General features: G+C 42.8%; 1 protein-coding gene across 2 annotated transcripts in view; it reads left to right on the top strand.

Moving 5' to 3' along the window:
- RETREG1 (reticulophagy regulator 1) overlaps nt 1-19,953 on the top strand; it is a 127,674-nt gene that overhangs the window by 78,028 nt on the left and 29,693 nt on the right. Inside the window, exon 1 of one of the 2 annotated variants that reach the window (XM_036847241.1) lies at nt 10,122-10,650. The exons of the other annotated variant lie outside the window; for it this stretch is intronic. Coding sequence (XP_036703136.1) covers nt 10,616-10,650 — 35 coding nt within the window. The 5' untranslated portion in view covers nt 10,122-10,615. Of the gene's footprint in view, nt 1-10,121; nt 10,651-19,953 lie in introns of those variants that run through there. 2 annotated transcript variants of the gene reach the window in all.

Genomic DNA, 19,953 nt, shown 5'->3' with positions numbered 1-19,953 from the left:
TGAACCTTTTATTTCTTTTTAATCTAAGGAAAAAAAGATGTCCTTTTCCACTTTGCTCCAGAAATACACTGGCTTTGATACTAATTTATGCCCTTATTCCACTTTTGAAAAGTGCATAGTATATACTCTGAATTTTCATGGGAAACAAGTTCTGTATTGGCAACACCGGAAGTCTTCGGTGGGATACGAAAAAAGTGGAGAAGGGAAATTCTTTTTTATTTATTTATTTATTTTTGGCTGTGTTGGGTCTTCGTTTCTGTGCGAGGGCTTTCTCTAGTTGTGGCAAGTGGGGGCCACTCTTCATCGTGGTGCACGGGCCTCTCACTATTGCGGCCTCTCTTGTTGCGGAGCACAGGCTCCAGACGCGCAGGCTCAGTACTTGTGGCGCACGGGCCCAGTTGCTCCGCGGCATGTGGGATCTTCCCAGACCAGGGCTCGAACCCGTGTCCCCTGCATTGGCAGGCAGATTCTCAACCACTGCGCCACCAGAGAAGCCCCCGAGAAGGGGAATTCTTATCCTCTCGAGTCAGTGGGTGGAGGGAGGGCTTGTTTCTGTTTTCTTTCTCTCATTCTTTCAACCAACATGTGTTTTTTTCTGAGTGGTCAAATCCTTGAAGGTAGGAACTCTTCCTGGTCTGGTTTGAGGGAAAAACCCTGAAGACCCAAATGAAAGAATAGGGATTTTTTTTTTCCTTTAGTGACAGGAAACCACAGAAAAAATTTTCCCCTTCCATTTAAAAGTAACCTTTTTTCTTTTTCATATTTTAAGAACATTGTCTTTGCTTACCAAAAGAGCAATTTGTATTTGTTGCTGAAAAATTGAAAATACAGACAGGCAAAAAGAATAAAATAGAAAATATTCATTGTTTTCTTAAGCCAGAAAAGAAAACCACAATCAATACCTCAGTGTAGGTCCTTTGAAACACTTTTCCTTTCTCTCCTCTCCCTCCCCTCCCCGCTTCCCCTTGTCCTCCTGGTTTCCCTTTCTTCATCCATATCTTTGTTGAGGTATTTTCATCAGTATGTAAATGTATATTTTTACATCAATGGGATATTATACATTTTGTTTTCTAGTCTCTCTTTAAAGTTGACCATATTATGGAAAGATTTTCATAATAATCTCATCCTTTTTAGCATAGGATTTCATGGCACCATAATTTAATTAATCCCTTATTGATAGGGATTGTTCTGGTTTTTTTGCAATTACAAAGAATGCTTATATTTATTTTATCTCTACATGTTTTTATTTTGCATATGATTTATGAAGCACATACAGTATTTGCAGGTCATATTTGTACATTGAAAATATATATGCATATAATGTATAAATGCATAATGTATTTGGACAGCATGTCCTGCTAGGGGTGCTTTATCACAAGTATTTGGTGGCCCCTAGCCTAGGCAACAGGTGATGCTGGACTGATTAAAGGCAATAACCACAGAAGGCACAGTCTCAAGGGTGGTTACAAGTACAGCTCAGTGTGTTAGGGTTGATGGCACTTGGTGAGAATCTTCTCTGGCTGGTGAGCGAGAGGGAAGAATGAATATAATTCCCATGTTTTTGCCTCAGTTGGCCATTTGGAACCTTTTTTCACTTTACTGATGTAACTAATATTGACTAATAGTATCACCCTAAAATAATATGGTGTGTGCTGTTCTAGGAGCTGGCTCTACCATGCTTTGCAGTATTGTTGGGAGACAATAATGAACAAGAAGATAAGGTCCTTGCGTATCTCCTAGTGGGAAGGAGGGAGGGATTCCGATAGCTGACATGTCAGCAAGTAGTGAAGATACATTGAGATGTTGCTAAATTCATTGAAGACAATGCTTCAGAAAAATGGGATTGAGAATGATATGGAGAATTATTTTTCCAAAGAAAGAAAATGAAGAGAAGAAATAGGAAAGGATAAGGGAGAGCAGGTTACTGAGAGTTGGTGGATCCTCTTTGGGCTCGTTTTTGGAGATGTTTGTGGGACTTCCAGGTATTAAAAGAGAAACTGAGGCATATTAAAAATTTTAAGAGTTTATTTGAGCAAAAATCAGTTTGAATTTGGTGGCACCAACCAGAAGTGGTCAGGATGCTCCATTGACAGGAGCTGGGGACGAGACTTTTCTTTTTTTAAAATTAATTTATTTATTTTTGGCTGCATTGGGTCTTCGTTGCTGCGTGCGGGCTTTCTCTAGTTGCGGCGAGCGGGGGCTACTCTTCATTGCAGTGTGCGGGCTTCTCATTGCGGTGGCTTCTCTTGTTGCGGAGCACGGGCTCTAGACACGTGGGCTCAGTAGTTGTGGCTCGCGGGCTCTAGAGCACAGGCTCAGTAGTTGTGGCACACAGGCTTAGTTGCTCCACGGCATGTGGGGTCTTCCCCGACTGGGGCTCAAACCCGTGTCCCCTGCATTGGCAGGTAGATTCTTAACCACTGCGCCACGAGGGATGTCCGGGATGAGACTTTTATAGAGAAGATGCGGAAGCAAAGCAAGGAACTCATCTGATTGGCTGTAGCCCAAGCGGTTGCCCTTATTTGGGAAACCCTGGTTGGATGCTTGTGGTTGGTTGTCCTTATGTTTCGGTTTCTGAACCTTGAGGCATTTGTAGGCTCAGATTTTGGTTTGCTTATGTTGGCTTCTAAGGAATTAGAACCACCTCCATCTAATGCTCTCCCTATTTAATTAATTTAACACAGGTTAAGATGTCTAGTATTCAGTGTTGTATGCGTACATTTTTAACAACTGGCTCGGGGTGAGTACGGGATAGCAGCTGGTTTGTAGCATTTGCCAATTTTCATGCTGTGGCTGGTTGCAGACTAGCTCCTTCACAGCACTGAACGTGGAGTGGAAAGAGATGGTAAGAGTTTCCATGAGCAAGTCAGAGGCAGCTCTGGTGCACCACAGCTAGTGGGTGACAGAAATACAGAGCCGCCTCGACTTACAATGGGGTTACATCCCGATAAACCCACTATAAGTTGAAAATGTCGTAAGTCAAAAATGCATTTAATACACCTACCCTACTGAACATCACAGGTTAGCCAAGCCTACCTTAAACATGCTCAGAACACTTCTGTGAGCCTACAAATGGGCACCATCATCTAACACGAAGCCTATTTTATAATAAAGTGTTGACTATCTCATGTAATGTATTGAACACTGTACTGAAAGTGAAAAACAGAATGGCTGCCTGGGTACAGAGTGGTCGTAAGTGTATGGATTATTGATCCTCGTCATCACAGGGCTGACCAGGAGCTGAGGCTTGCTGCCACTGCCCAGCATCACGAGAGAGCGTCGCACCGCATCTTGCCCAGGAAAAGATCAAAATTCAAAATTCCAAGGGCGGTTTCTACTGAATGTGTATTATCACTTTCACACCATCATAATGTGGAAAAATTGTAAGTCGGGCACTGTCTGTATAGGTTTGGAATTCTGGAGAGTGTGTGACTAGCAATATAGATTTGGGCGTGGAGGTCAGAGTTAAAATTCTGGGAATAGAGAGATTTCCTAGAGAGATTGTATAGCATGAAAAGGAAGGTGGCCAATGTTGGAATGCCAGGACTGTGCTCTCCAAGAGTGGTTCCTCCCCCCACGAGCAGCATCTTGGAAGCAAGTTCATGACCCATCCCAGACCAGTGGAAGTGGAGAGTGGCTGAGGTTGGGACCCACGACTCTGTATTGTTTCAGGTTTGGGAAGGCCGGCCCTAGAGATCACCAGCGCTTAAGACTGAAGAGTCAGTTAGAAGAGAGACACTTAGATAGACCAAGAAGGACTGTTGAGAGGAGTGGGGCTGGGCACAGACAGTGGCGTCTTGGAGCCCAGGGTGGAGAGAGCGTCAAGATGAAGGGAAGTGGGCAGCCACGTAGGGCCCCACGAGGTCAGGGCAGATTAGAGGGAAAGTAAGCGTCAGCTGCATGTGAAGAGCATTGTCAGGGCCATGGTAGGGGCAGAAGGTAGGCTGTAATTGGTGAGGAGTGAGTTGAACATAGCCCCCTGGTTAGGACCTTGGGCTGTGAAGGGCAGACAGAGGTTTGGGACTAGAAGGAGATGTATGGTCAGTGGTGGGATTTCTGGAAAAGGCCTGCATATGTTTGTGGGCTGAGGGAGAGGTAGAATTTGGGAGGGTCAGGAACTGGCAAGAAGAGGCTGGGATAGCTGGTGGTGTAAACCAGAGGTGAGAGGAGGGAAGGGAGTCCAGAACTTGGGATACAGCCTGGTCTTGAAGAAATTACTTATGGGCTCTTGTGTTTGGAGGCCAAAGGGAATAAACCAGAGGTGAGAGGAGGGAAGGGAATCAAGAACTTGGGATACAGCCTGGCCTTGAAGAAATTACTTACGGGCTCTTGTGTTTAGAGGCCAAAGGGAATAAACCAGAGGTGAGAGGAGGGAAGGGAATCAAGAACTTGGGATACAGCCTGGCCTTGAAGAAATTACTTATGGGCTCTTGTCTTCGGAGGCCAAAGGGAAGCAAGGGTGGGAGAGGGTTTTGGGTGGAGAAAAGCAGAGGCCAAGATATGGAGGGAGAAGATACTCAATGGACTCCTCTCTGTATCCATTAACTGTCCTGTTAATTGCCTTCTGTAATTTGTACCCCTTTCCCTTCTGACTAAAAGTGATTCTGGAAATGTTTTTGAAACAATTGGTAAGATTGTGTTAGCCAGTGAGCTCTCAAAGGAGCTTCTGTTTTATGTCAAATTTAGGCCAGTTTTGGCAGAAAAGTAGAAAATTGAAGCTCTAGAGCTATACAGGCCAGTGGAAACAGAATACAGGCTACATATATAATTGTATATTTCTAGCAGCCACGTTTAGAAAAAGTAAACAGAAAGAAGTGAAATTGATTTTAATAATACATTTTATTTAACCAGTATAATCCAAATATTATTATTTCAGCATGTTATCAATATAAAAATTGGTAACGAGATATTTTACATTCTTTTTTCCTAGTCCATCCTAAAATTCCAGACTAGCCACATTTTAAGTGCTCAGTAGCCAGGTGCTGCTAGGGGCTACCATACTGGACAGTGCCCCTCTGGAGGGGCCATACAGTTTGTAACACTGAGTGCTAATTAAAAAAAAATTAAAATGTGCCTTGTTCTTAGGAGGTGACAAAGACTCTCTCTTTGACCAAACTAGTCAGGCTCCTCTGAGCTCATTTCCAGCTAGGCCCCGTCCTTGGGTATGTCCTCAGGAACCCAGTTTTAGCAAGAAATTTGTCAAGTCAGTTTATCGAGAATCCTCTGCCCTTGATATATATATATTTTTTAACATCTTTATTGGAGTATAATTGCTTTACAATAGTGTGTTAGTTTCTGCTTTATAACAAAGTGAATCAGTTATACATATACATATGTTCCCATATCTCTTCCCCCTTGCATCTCCCTCCCTCCCGCCCTCCCTATCCCACCCCTCTAGGTGGTCACAAAGCACAGAGCTGATCTCCCTGTGCTATGCGGTTGCTTCCCACTAGCTATCTACTTTACGTTTGGTAGTGTATATATATCCATGCCACTCTCTCTCTTTGTCACATCTTACCCTTCCCCCTCCCCATATCCTCAAGTCCATTCTCTAATAGGTCTGTGTCTTTATTCCCATCTTGCCACTAGGTTCTTCATGACCTTTTTTTTTTTCCTTAGATTCCATATATATGTGTTAGCATACTGTATTTGTTTTTCTCTTTCTGACTTACTTCACTCTGTATGACAGACTCTAACTCCATCCACCTCACTACAAATACCTCCATTTCATTTCTTTTTATGGCTGAGTAATATTCCATTGTATATATGTGCCACATCTTCTTTAGCCATTCATCCGATGTTGGACCCTTAGGTTGCTTCCATGTCCTGGCTATTGTAAATAGAGCTGCAATGAACATTTTGGTACATGACTCTTTTTGAATTATGGTTTTCTTAGGGTATATGCCCAGTAGTGGGATTGCTGGGTCGTATGGTAGTTCTATTTTTAGTTTTTTAAGGAACCTCCATACTGTTCTCCATAGTGGCTGTATCAATTTACATTCCCACCAACAGTGCAAGAGGGTTCCCTTTTCTCCACACCCTCTCCAGCATTTATTGTTTCTAGCTTTTTTGATGATGGCCATTCCGACAGGTGTGAGATGATGTCTCATTGTAGTTTTGATCTGCGTTTCTCTAATGATTAATGATGTTGAGCATTCTTTCATGTGTTTGTTGGCCATCTGTATATCTTCTCTGGAGAAATGTCTATTTAGGTCTTCTGCCCATTTTTGGATTGGGTTGTTTGTTTTTTTGTTATTGAGCTGCATGAGCTGCTTGTAAATCTTGGAGATTAATCCTTTGTCAGTTGCTTCATTTGCAAATATTTTCTCCCATTCTGAGGGTTGTCTTTTGGTCTTGTTTATGGTTTCCTTTGCTGTGCAAAAGCTTTTAAGTTTCATTAGGTCCCATTTGTTTATTTTTGTTTTTATTTCTATTTCTCTAGGAGCTGGGTCAAAAAGGATCTTGCTGTGATTTATGTCATAGAGTATTCTGCCTATGTTTTCCTCTAAGAGTTTCATAGTGTCTGGCCTTACATTTAGCTCTTTAATCCATTTTGAGTTTATTTTTGTTTATGGTGTTACGCCCTTGATATTTGGTCACCCTTAATATCTAACCAAATCCCTCATGTCTCACCATCCCCTAGGTAATAGCTGATCACCGTGGCCTGCCTTCAGCAAGAATTCTGTTAGGTCAGTTTAGCAAGGAGTTAACCTACCCCTCTTAATAATTTTCTCTCCACCAACGAACCCCACCCATTTCTTAGCCATTCATGCTAATATTGCCCTGTAACCTCCAATAGAGGGAGGGTCCCTCCTCTTGTCTCTGAAAGTTCCAGAGCCTCAGTCAACGCTGCCGTAGGAGAGATGGAAAAAACCAAAACTCTTAGGCCGATGATTGTGTGAAGAGAAAAAAGGGCATTAAGAGAAGTGGACATTTAGCTTTGAAATGGCAGTTATTTTCTTAGGCCGTAATACTGTACAATTAAAACCACAAGAGAGAATAAAAATGTTCACTTAAAGTCTACTACTAAAATTAAATGCATACAAAGTTTGAAAGAGTATGGGTATAAGAGAACTTAAACCGTGTACGTGTGTGGCCGCGTGTATGCACTTCTGCCAGAATGAGTGGGCTCTGCAGGCTGTTCGGCTGGAGGGGTGAAAAGAGCCCTCCACTCCCGCGCTGGAGGCTGTTCCTGGCGCTGCCCCCAGCAGGTCACCTGACTTTGCTGGGCCCCCGTTTCAGCGTCTGGAAATCTTGGATGGCTTTCTTGGCCCTCAGGGTCTTTCCCACGGCTGTATTCTGTGAGTCCTTAAATTTGGGATGCCCAGTGGGTTTCCGGTCAGGGATGATGAGGGAGCCCTTGGCACCCTAAACCCCCCGCCGGACCGAAGGTATCACTGGAGCGAGGAAGCCTCCCACTGTGTCCTACAGCTGGCTTTGTTATCTGTGCCATCCTGTTTTCCCTCCTTGTCCTTGGGAATTTCAGAAGTTAACACAAACATATCTAAAGGGGAATTTATGGTTGGAGCAAGTAATTTTAAAATGCGTGAAGGTGTGCTTAAAGGAAGTATTTTTAAAGGAAACATTTTATGGTAGTAATGGGTAATTCATCTCTCACACCTATCAGTTAATTGTCCTTTAAAATTGAGAGGCAGGTTTCAGGGATACAGTAGTCTGGTCTGTAGTCACCAGCAGCTAAGTTCAACAATAGCGGTACTCAGATATTCAAGAAGTAGTATAAGAGAAGCTTAAAAGAATAAAAAAGGTAAAATTAATGGGATAGGATTGTTAGAACTGAGAATTAGATCATAGAATTAGCATTGTTGTGGGTCAAGTGAAATAGAGGTGGTAAAATATTCTCATGGATAATATTTTCAGCGTCTCAACTTTTCACTTCATTAGGCCTGGAATTTCTAACAAGACAGCACATTGCTCCAATCCTGAGAGGCTCGGGCACACCCTGATCTTCAGAACTCTGCTTATGACCGTTTTCTTTCAAGGTCAACAGTATTTGAGTTACGTGTTTGAGTATCTGCAGCAACTTACTCTTAGACTTTGAAGTCTAGAACTTTAGCTCTTGTGTGGAATATTAAAGAATTTGTCACGAATTGCGACAGGCATGTGCTACAAAATAGCTAACAGTGCCTCAGAGAAAGATAATATTTGTTTAGACTCTTCAACTTTTTAATGCTCCAGAAATCACTTTAACACATATAAATGTAAAGTATACATTGAATATAGAGATATTGCTAGGATTAGCTATTACTAATCCTGTGACAATGGAACACACATTTTATTTATTTATTTTTTTTATTTTTTAAATTTTATTTATTTATTTATTTATGGCTGTGTTGGGTCTTCGTTTCTGTGCGAGGGCTTTCTCTAGTTGTGGCAAGCGGGGGCCACTCTTCATTGCGGTGCGCGGGCCTCTTACCATCGCGGCCTCTCTTGTTGCGGAGCACGGGCTCCAGATGCGCAGGCTCAGCAATTGTGGCTCACGGGCCTAGTTGCTCCGCGGCATGTGGGATCTTCCCAGACCAGGGCTCGAACCCGTGTCCCCTGCATTGGCAGGCGGATTCTTAACCACTGCGCCACCAGGGAAGCCCCACACATGTTAAAAAGAAAAGTGGAAGGGTAAGCTGGGACAAAGTGGGAGAGTGGCAGGGACATATATACACTACCAAATGTAAAATCGATAGCTAGTGGGAAGCAGCTGCATAGCACAAGGAGATCAGCTCGGTGCTTTGTGACCACCTAGAGGGGTAGGATAGGGAGGGAGACGCAAGAGGGAAGAGATATTGGATATATGTATATGTATAGCTGATTCACTTTGTTATAATGCAGAAACTAACACACCATTGTAAAACAATTATGCTCCAATAAAGATGTTAAAAAAAAGTGTATTGTTTCTTTTTTTAATGTTTTTATTTTTTATTTTATTTTTTATTTTTGATTAATTTTTATTGGAGTACAGTTGATTTGGAATGTTGTATTAGTTTCAGGTGTACAGCAAAGTGAATCAGTTACACATATACATCTATCCACTCTTTTTTAGATTCTTTTCCCATGTAGGTCTTTACAGAGTATTCAGTTGAGTTCCCTGTGCTATACAGTAGGTTCTTATTAGTTATCTATTTTATATATAGTAGTGTGTATATGTCAAACCCAATCTCCCAATTTATCCCTCCTCCCCCCCTCCTTTCCCCTTTGGTAACCATAAGTTTGTTTTCTACATCTGTGACTCTATTTCTATTTTGTAAATAAGTTCATTTGTACCATTTTTTAAGATTCCACATATAAGCAATATCATATGACGTTTGTCTTTCTCTGTCTGACGTACTTCACTCAGTATGACAATCTCTAGGTCCATCCAAGTAGCTGCAAATGGCATTATTTTGTTCTTTTTTTATGGCTGAGTAATATTCCATTGTATACATGTACCACATCTTCTTTATCCATTCATCTGTTGATGGACATTTAAGTTGCTTCCATGTCCTGCCTATTGTAAATAGTACTGCAGTGAACATTGGGGTGCATGTATCTAAGAAAAGTATATTGTTTCTTAATAATTAGATCTTGCTTACAGCCTTACTTGGCTTTCCCAATCAGGAAAAAAAAAATGATTTCAAGTTTTTCTGCAAAGTTTTCAGGTTATATTCCTAAAGGGATCTCAGTAATGTTTCATCCAGCTTTTTTGAAAGCAAGAAGTGAAGTGATTTCTGTCCTGCTATTACAAGTTGCAGGGAATGAGGGTACCTGGTGATTGATGACTCGTACGTAATGATGCGCCAAGCTATCAGAACATCTCAGGCCCACAGCTCGGCCACATTCCAATGTCAGGCTGGTCCCTGATGACAGAGGGAAGTCCCTCCGAAGAAACCGTGTTGCCCAAAGGAACACATGGACTCATATTTGTGTGCTTACTTCAGAGTTGAGAAATCTAGATGACCCAAAGGAAGATTTTCTTGCAAAATAATATCCCTCCAAACACCATTGTTTATTGGCATTTTCCCCCTTTTTTTTGTGAGTAAGGGATCTTTTTGCTGAGTGGCTAAGCATTTCCAGAACAAACAAGCCTCTCAGCTCTCGCGGTCCTGCCCACTTTGCTCTCCACCCTTCAGCCCCTCCTGTGAGTTGGAGATCTGATAGCCCAGGCTGAAGTTTCCAGCTCGCCGCCCTTTGGGGGTGCCTTGTCATGCCAGGAAAAAGCAGGAAATAGAAAGGGTAGGCTGGCTTAGGTGAAGTCATCCTGGTAAAGGTTAATAGCTGGGTGGTGACACCTCCTCACAGGACTGGAGCGAAAAAGCTGGGCAGCTGGGCAGCGCTTGCTCCCAGCTGCCTGTCACGGTCCTGGGAGCAAGAGGTGACCTATTTATTTTTAGAAGGGGACAGTCATAATAGCCCGGCTCCTAGCTTCATTCAAGGCAGGCGGGGGCTTTGGGAGTTTGTAAACACCTACTTTCTGAGTAGGGGAGGAGAGCTTTACTCCAAAAAGAGAAGAACTTGACTACTGGGGTTTTCCCCTCCGGATAGTCATCGTTAGCGGAGAAGAAACTGTCGTAGCACAGAAGTGCTGCAGCCTTCTCCACTTTGTTATTGTTTTCAAAGGGCAGAAATGCCTGAAGGTGAGGACTTTGGATCAGGCAAAAGGTAATTATGATATACATTTACTTTTTCTTGAGTCTATTTCATTTGCTGGTTATCTTTCTAAAAAATACTGTGACTAATTTAGAAGGTAGTTGAAATTAGAATTTAAAAAGGAGTGCAATCCCTTAATTCCAGGAAATAGAATTTTCTTTAGCATGAAGAGAGAGACATAAAATTAACTGAATATACCCGTAGAAACATATGCCAGTAAGTGTTTTTCTTGAGTGAGGAAGTGACGGCCCGAAATGATCAAAAAGTGCTTCTTCCTACACCCTGTAAAGTCTACTTGAGTTTTTTGATGTTTGATTTTTAACTTCAGATGGTAGTTGTTAGAAATCTAAGCTAGTAAACATTTTGTAAATTGCTTGCATTTTAAAGACTTGAACATTTCTAAAGGTTAATAGTTAGACCAATATACCCGTTATGGTATTAACAATACTTTTTTTTTTACCATAGATCTTATCTTTGAAAATGTGATCATTGGGCCCCCATATGCAGTACATTAACTGTATTAATGTTTTATTAATATCTGGCTCTAAGAAAGGGGGATAGAGACGGAAAAGGAAGCAGACAGTTATTTCTATTATAATATGAGCACAACTTGTGTCCATATTGGAAGTTTCCATTTCTAGCCCCATTGCTGTGTTAACAAAATTTATATAAATTGGTGTCACTTGAATTCTAATTAGGGTCATTGAAATTCAGATATGAAGATGTAGAAAGAAAGTTGTTTAAAAAAAGGACAAGATGTTATTGCCAATTTTATTGTCAAAGAAAGTGGAAACTGGTAACTCTCTAGGAACAGGAATACCACAATTTTTTTTGTCCTTGTATAAGCATTCCTTTTCAGCCATGGTTGTATGGTGTGTTTGTGTGTGTGTGTGTGTGTGTGTGTGTGTGTGTGTGTGTGTGTGTGTTGACTATAATCAGTTGTAATCATGTCCTTAAAAGCTACTTTTCTCTTTAGTTTTCTAGTTTTCATTTTCTTCCAAATTCCTTCCCCATCCATCAAAGGGGACGTTAAGTTCACATTTAATTGAATAATGAAAGAACTTTCTATATAAAATGAGACATTAAATCAAGTGCTTGAAGATGACATTCACACAAGTGCCTAGAGTTAGGACATGGACTAATTAAATAGTTGAGGAAACACTTTCAGAGAATTTTAGATGTCAGTCTTGGTTTGAGATGATGGGTGATCTACCAGTATTGTACGTATCCCCCTTATGACATTTGAACATTTCTGAAAGCAGGACTTTCTCTTTTTCACTTTACATCGTGGCATTCCCACCAGCTCTCTGCATAGAATTTTGCACAGAATAGGCACTTTTATAAATACTTGTGAATGGAATGTATTTATAAACCATTTTTAACACCTGCAGTAAATATCTAGGGGGCCTGATCATTTTAGAGACTGAAGGGAGAGACTTGGCAGAAATGTAATAAGGGTTGCCTTAATGAAATGGAACGTTCCCACAATTAAATTAAATCATAATTAATTGTGGATAATTATAAATATTTTGAACAAGTAGTTTATGATGTAAACTAAACAAACAAGTTTTTTTCTAAGAATGTTTTACCGGTTACAAGATAAACAGACAAGAAGGAGAATAAATAAATAAATAAATACACACACACACACACACACACACACACACACACACACACACACACACAATATACACATATCTAATAATAATTATTATTACCAAAGACTAATAACTTGCTGAAAGTGGGAAACGCCCTCTCACTCCTTTGAAGTAAGCTACCCCTGCCTCACCTTTTTTGTTCTGATGAGATAACTCCCAGCTCTCAACAGCTGGTAGTTTTCTATGGAATATACTTTGCTCCATACATTTGTTTGTTTTTTTCAATATCTGTGCAGAAAGTTAGAGAGGGAACCCCAGACAGGGGGAACATTTAGAGCCAGGCTAAAAGTAAAATATTACATTTGAGAGGGAATCTTACTCTTGCTAAATTTGAGATGATTACATGCCATTGGACACGTCCTTTGGGGCCGCATCTAAGAGAGAAACAACTGTTATTATCAGTCTCGAATCTGCTGGCCAAACGTGTTTTTCAAGCTTGATTGCAGCCGGTTCTGGGTGAGTCCCACGTTCAGGCTTCTTCCTGTTACTTTAGTCCCATTTTGGAATTTGCTGAATCAAATTGCTCTGTAACGGGCAGTGAGCGAAATCTGAACTTAATCAGTGGAAAGCAAATGACGGGAGGCTTCGATAGGGTATCCGGGTGCGTGCGTAGGGTACCTCACGGGCTGGCTGCTTCGTGTGCTGTGGTCCAGTGGCCCCGACGCACCATTTCATATTCACCAAGTGGACGAACGTGAAGACAGCTGCCTGGGGGGCGGGGGGAGGCGGAGGAGAGACCCTCCTCCTTGCTGTTTATCTCGTTGCCAGTAATAAACGCTCTTGGTAAGAACCTCCAGAGACTCCGCGCCAGTGTCATGGTCAGGAGGTGAGGGGAGAGGGTGTGAGAGAATGCCATTCTGACGCCGGGTAAGGAAGGCAGAAAGCCAAGCAGGAAGCATCGGGTGCCAAAGAAGAAGGAAGAAAGTAGGGGCCGCAACCGGGGAGGCAGACAGGATCAAGAAATACGAGGAGAATCATCCCCTGGCCAGGGGCCTGGCTCCCTTGGTTTCTCATCCCGCCTCCCACCTCATTTTGCACCCCACCTTGGATGCAGCAGGTGGGCCCTGGGATGTCTTCAGTAGCCCGATTTGCGGTGGCGGGGGGATGGGGACAGGTGAAACATCGTCCGGTCCAGCTGCCTTGAAGCAGATGGATCCCAGGCTACCCGGACTTAGGAGACTATTACCCAAGGACAACGTGCAGTTTTAGCACTTAAGAAGCAAAATGTTGGCTGCTAATGCAGGGCTCTCTGAAGCTTGTTATTTGATGTCTCATACAACATAGTAAAGATGCAAAAGCTTGAAAAAGGCCACTGAGCCTTTAAAACTAACTCTGTAACAGCAGTCTCGGCTGCTCTGCCCTGCCCTGGAGTGGAGAGGTTGCCCTATATTTGGGCTCTGGATATACGAAGGGCGTTTGTATTTAAGAAAACCAAAGCTCTTTAAAAGCACACTGGCCTCTGTAGTATTTGGAAATGGCATTAGCAATCGCACTGAATTATATTCTTGGAAGGTTGAAAAGAAATTGATTTAAATGTATTCTTTAATCCAGATGTTTTAATGATTCAGGTTGGCCTGATTATGGGCTTAATTTCACCTTGTGGATGAAGCCTATGCTTTGATAGTACTATTTCTTTCATATATAAAGTGAGGCTAAGAAAAGCCTCACAGAGAAGTCTGACCAGCCCGCCCCAGCTCAAGCTTTGTGCGTCTGGACGTTCGGTCGAGATGGGTTCCCACAAACAAGCGTATTTCAGCTTTCATAGGCCTGCACAAGTCCTGCTGCCGTTGGTTTTGAAATAGGTACAGAGAAGTGAAGTGAATAAATAAGCCTGTGCAGACAGACACGTGTATCGTTACATGGTGGCGACGCACGAGGTGGGCTCGACACCCAGCAAGGTCAGTGTGGTCAGCACACAAGGAGAAGGGAGAAGCTGGCTGGAGGTGAGTGGGGGCGGTGTATGGGGACCCCTCATTGGGCCTTGTAGGCAGTGGTGTGTTGGTAAATGTCTAGCAACCAGCTCTCTGCTCTTTGGCATTCGTTGATTTCTGTGGTGTAACTACATCACTGTGGTCAATTTCAGGCCACCCACGTGAGGTCAGTGAAAGCGGGGTTCAGAAGATATGGGAAAAACTGGTTCTTGCAAAGCCACAGGGGTCAGCCCCAGAACCCAAGTGATGTGGACTGCTGCAAGAGCTTGTGTTTAATTTGAAGTGTGCTCCAGCTTCTTCGTTTATATATCCCTAAGGCATGCTAGACATTCGGGAAAGGTTTGTCGAAGGAATGAATGATTTATTTTTCTTCCACCCTCTAATATGGTCGTGGAAAAATCTGTCTCAGGCATAGACAACGTTTACCACTTTTGAAATCCTACTTTGACCCAGATGGGCTAATATTTGAAATTGATTAAGAGCATGGAGAATAACGCAATCTATCCTTGTTGCAAGAGAGTGTGTTTAGTGTGAGATATCTTAATCACCAGTTAACAAGCAACATGCTTCCCAAACCCTTGTGGTTCCCCAGCAAGCTTCTGGTAATCAAGCCCTGTTAAAGTTCATTTCTATTTGATCAACACAGGGTGACTAATTCTTTGCCATCCCTAAAATGTGAGGAAGGTGTCTTTGCTTTCCAAAGCCAAAGGAGGGCTGCAGCTGCTGTGTGGTGGGCCACGGAGAGGTCTGTCCCAGGGCTGCCAAGAGAGACTGTCCCTGACAGAAGGACAGCCCCACTCATGCAGGCTGCCCTGCTCCCAGCCTTTGGTCTCTTCATGGGCAAATCCATGTCTGGATCCACTTGGTGTCTCCTCACTATGGAAATCTGAGTCCCACAGAAGGTATGTGAGGGCACAGGCTTGCTTACCTGAGGGTCAAATCTCATACACAATGGTGTTTTCCCACTAAAAGGTGTTATGACTGTCCATTGGGGGAAACAAAAATAGTGTAGAGAAAAATGAATATAAAGAAGAAAGGATCAAAATAAATAAAATAAAATTCAAGGAAAAAAAAAGAAGAAGAAGACAGGATCAATTGTAATCTTACTACCCTAAAAAAAGGATTATTATGTCTTGTCTTCTAGTACTTCTTTGGACAGATTTTCTTGGCAATGTTACAATAATTATATATGATACATACAATTCTGTATGCGGCTTTTTCTTCTCATAAGCATTTCCCAATGGCATTAAACATTTGGGGAGCATTTTTATTTTATTTTATTTTGTTTTATTTTATTTTATTTTACTTTACTTTTTAATTTAATTTAATTTTATTTTATTCTGGCCACGCCCTGTGGCATGTGGGATCTTAGTTTCCCAGCCAGGGATCAAACTCACACCCCCTGCATTGGAAGCATGGAGTCCTAACCACTGGACCACCAGGGAAGTCCCCTGGGGAGCATTTTTAATGCCTACAAAATATGCTATCCTTTGGATTTTTCCACCTATATTAATATTACTCTATTATTCCAGATTGTTTTGCCACTTTAATTTTTCTTATTAGGGGAATCATTGCATCAAAGGGTATGAAGTATGAGCTGGCAGTTTCCTAAGGCCTGGGTCCAGAAACTGGCCAAGCATCATTTCTACCATGCCCTGTTGGTCAAGCAGCAAAAGAATACAGATTTGAGGGGAGAGGACATGAACGCCTTTTTTCCTGAAGAACGTCAGTGAATTTTGGGGCTTTATTTTAAAACTACTAGAGAGGGGGGCTTCCCTGGTGGCACAGTGGTTGAGAATCCACCTGCCAACGCAGGGGACACAGGTTTGAGCCCTGGTCCGGGAAGATCCCACATGCCGCAGAGCAACTAAGCCCTGTGCCACAACTACTGAGCCTATGCTCTAGAGCCCGCAAGCCACAACTACTGAAGCCCACGCACCACAACTACTGAAGCCCACGCACCACAACTACTGAAGCCCATGTGCCTAGAGCCCGTGCTCCGCAACAGGAGAAGCCACCGCAATGAGAAGCCTGCATGCAGCAGTGAAGACCCAACGCAGACAACGATAAATTAATTAAAAAATAAATAAATAAAACTACTAGAGAGAGAAAAAAATGTTTACTATTTGTTTTTATAAAATTTTATCACTTATCGTTTGGAAGGATATTGATGGTAAAACTTACCATCTGGCTCCTTCTCCTGTTTTTAAAAAAACTTGCAGACCAGTGACATCTCTTCCTAACAGAGGAATGCCCCAGTGGTCTTGATGAATATACTTATTTATATAGAATAACTTCCTAGTTAGTTGAAGCTCACGTCTTTAGGCATAAACACCTAACTATTTTAACTATTCTGTAGAGTGACTGAAGACATGGTCTGTGGAATGTTGCAAAGCTGTTTCCAATCCTGGCTGCAAATCCCAACCTCACCATTGACTAGCTGGGTGGCCTCTCTGAATTTCATTTTGTTATCAATAAAATGGGGATAATAATACTTCCTTTATAGGTTTGTCCTATAGATTAAATATGGTAATCCACATTAAATATTTAGCTTAGTGAATGGCTCATAGTAAGTCCTCAAAAAATAGTTAATAATAATAATACTTACATAAGTTATATACTTCCTTAGCAGCACAGAATATATGATAATACGGAGGATATTCAGTATGTGCAATCCATCCACTCTCTAGATGGTGGGCTCAACCACGGGTGTGTACAGAGTTGGTGCATTCCGTTGGTTTGGTCTAGATGGTCTGTTTGGATAGGGCCACAAGGGTTGTGTGTTTGGTTCACATTGTTTTGATCCTTCCTGGAATTGATTTAACCCAAGTGAGCATGCGTGTCATGCCAGTGACATGTGTTGAGTCAGAGTATTTACCCCTTCTCTGGGGAACAAGGATGTCTGCCCAATGCCTCTGACAGTGAGCTGAGTACCCACAGGAGGGAGTTCATGGCACATGTTGTCTCTTGTCTAATTGGTTTGTTTTAATCTTATGGGCACCGTGAATCTTCTAAATGATCATATTTCTATCTCTGATTTAGCCATTTGGAGGTAAAATTACAGCTCCCTTCTAGATAGTAAATGGGACCCTCTGGATGCACTTCTGAATGCTCTTCTTCCCCTGGGCTTTCCTATTTTCTCTCCCATCAGGCCTTTTAGCCTTGTTCCTTGGTAGGGCCACCACCCCCTTGGTGGCAGGGGATATGTACAAGGCATCCAGCTGAGAGGGCCAGTGGGGGATTGACGTCCATCCCAGGCTCTACCCCCAAGCCCTGTGCCCTCGGGAGGGGCTGCATCTCCTGGACAAGGTGCACCGTTTTGCACAAATACATCCTGTGGACTAATAGGCTCTGCTCCCCGAGGTGTTTATTTTATCCCCGTTATCTATGTACTTTGATAAGCGACGACCTCAAGCCCTTTCTGCCCCAGAGTGAGATAAAGTGATTACCAAGAGGATACCCGCGGCCGCAGGCAAATCCAATGTATACATCTGTATGAAGAAACAGAAAATGAAGTGTCCCGCTCACCTAGTTTGAAACTTAAGAAAAGGGAACAAAACGCGATTCAATTCTAGAGAAGGTCAGTTATAGGTTGGAGTTAAGGAGAAAGAAATTCAACGCCTCCATTCTGTGTTTGAGAAAACGGGGCATCAGCTTGCAGTGTTTAAAGAAAGGTTGCTTTGAAAATCAGAAATTTTCTTCAGTAATCACACTTCTCTTTCAACTGAAGTCAAGGGATTTCAGCTGGTTTCTGGGGCTGGTTGGCCACGTGGCAGCTTAGTAAGAATGTATAATAAGAACCAGCCCAAAGTCAGAGGAAAGACCTTCAGGCAGAAGTGAGTTAAAACTCTGTTTGTGTTTCTTCAGCCGTTCTTGTGAAACCGCCAGTGAACTCTGAATAGGAAGATAGACACGACCTCCTGGGGTGGGGGGGGTCCTGGCTTCTGGCTCTTTGGCCAGAGTAACCTCATCTCATCCAGTGTTTTGCGAGTGAGATGATCAGGCAGGACGTTTCTACCTGAACTTTTTTCTGATTTCTCTCTCATCCTCTCCTGCATCCGTTCTCTCTCTTACATCTTTCCCCTGGTGCCTTCACACCAGGAACTGCTTTCTCGCCCGTGGTACCCGCCACCTCTGGATCCCACACTGGCAAAGGCGAGGGGATAAACCTGGATGTAGCAACACATGGCAGTGCGTCCAGGTCACAAAGTGTCCTGATGCAAACTTCGGGAAACAGTGGGGTAGCGAGTGTCCTGGCTGTTCCTGGGAGACGCACACAAGCTCAGTGCTCAAGAGGACAGATGTGTTACCCTTGGGAGGAGACTCCCGTGAGCCTTCCAGGCCAGAACACACTGCCCCCCCGCCCCACCGCCAACAGCCTCATTTTTGCAGGATCAGCCTGCCCTGGGCGTGATTGTCACCCACTGGGACAGTGCCACCGAGGGCTATTAAAGGTGTTGCCCTGTGGCTTCAGCAGCCTCTGGGGAGGGATCACGAGACGGCAGAGTCTTCCTCTTGGAGGGGGGCTGCAGTTGTGAGTGCCTGATAGGGAAAGAGGTGAGAGAGAGGTCGGACCCCCAGATGCCTCCTCTCCCCCGTAACTGTGATTTGCGACGGGTTGCTCTGTTTCCAGGGTGGAGACTGGTCCTCCAGAGCTGGGCAGACACCCACTTGTGGTAGTGCTTAAGACGTGTCACATAGTAATTACCAGCGTGATGCAGCCTCTTAGCTAGCTGTAAACAGAAGGAGCAGCTGTGCACCAGTATTATCCAGTGACTCAGGAAGTGACATCTCCTGGTGGGGTTTTAGTTGGACTCTAAGCAAGTGTTTTTATTTTTGAAAGGAAAACAAGCCCATCTATCAGGGGATCATCTTCACATTATGCCTATAGAAATTATACCTATAAACTTCATCTTCAGACAAGATGAGGGGATTACAAATGTGTTTCTATATTTTTGGAAATTACTAGTATCTACTACTGAGAGTATTCTATGCAGGGCTCACTAATTACGTGTCATATGTATGTTTAAACGTGGCTCTCTTCTCTAAGAAATTAACTCAGTGTTTCTGGAGTAGCTTGTAACGTAAGTGGTGGATAACCTTCCTTCCAAAGTAATTAAACTGAATGTGAATTCTAAATAGTCATAATTTCCGCATTTTGTAATACTTTAAGAACTTCCTTTTAGAACCGTATTTGTTTGTTATGAAGGAAGACTTTGAGACGTAGATTTCGTAATAAAAGGAATACACACATCAATAGATTATAAACCTAGAATTAATCGACTTGCTTGCTGAAACAAGAAGAGATTTGCTCAGTAAACTAAGATACGACAAATGTTGGCAGCGACAATAAAGGAAGTAATTGATAATCCCTTTTTTGGGCACAGCAGAGGGGAAAATGGGAGATGGTTTGTTCCATAAGGTAACTGTTGAAGGTTTGATGGCAGATAATGTCTTTCTTTCATGCCAACTCCTATAAACTGGAAATGGTGCCTGGAGCTCTCATAGGGTTGTGAGGCCTTATCAGGAAGGTTCTGGAAAGAGTGTGGTGGTCTGCCATACCTGGGGAGGGTGGTTATGTGGGTGAAGCCCACTGTACCAGGGTAAGAAGTCGGGGTGGGAGGTGGAAGGGGTGGGGTATAATCTTTGTTTATTTAGATAAACTTTGAAAGACCCTAAAAGTTTTCAGTGACATTGATGGCACCTTGACTTTTCCCCCTCCATTA

This window comes from Balaenoptera musculus, chromosome 3 (assembly GCF_009873245.2).
Source record: "Balaenoptera musculus isolate JJ_BM4_2016_0621 chromosome 3, mBalMus1.pri.v3, whole genome shotgun sequence".
Classification (NCBI taxonomy): Eukaryota; Metazoa; Chordata; class Mammalia; order Artiodactyla; family Balaenopteridae; genus Balaenoptera; species Balaenoptera musculus.
The sequence above is the reverse complement of the archived record's forward strand: the minus strand, read 5'-3'. Positions and strand labels throughout refer to the sequence as shown.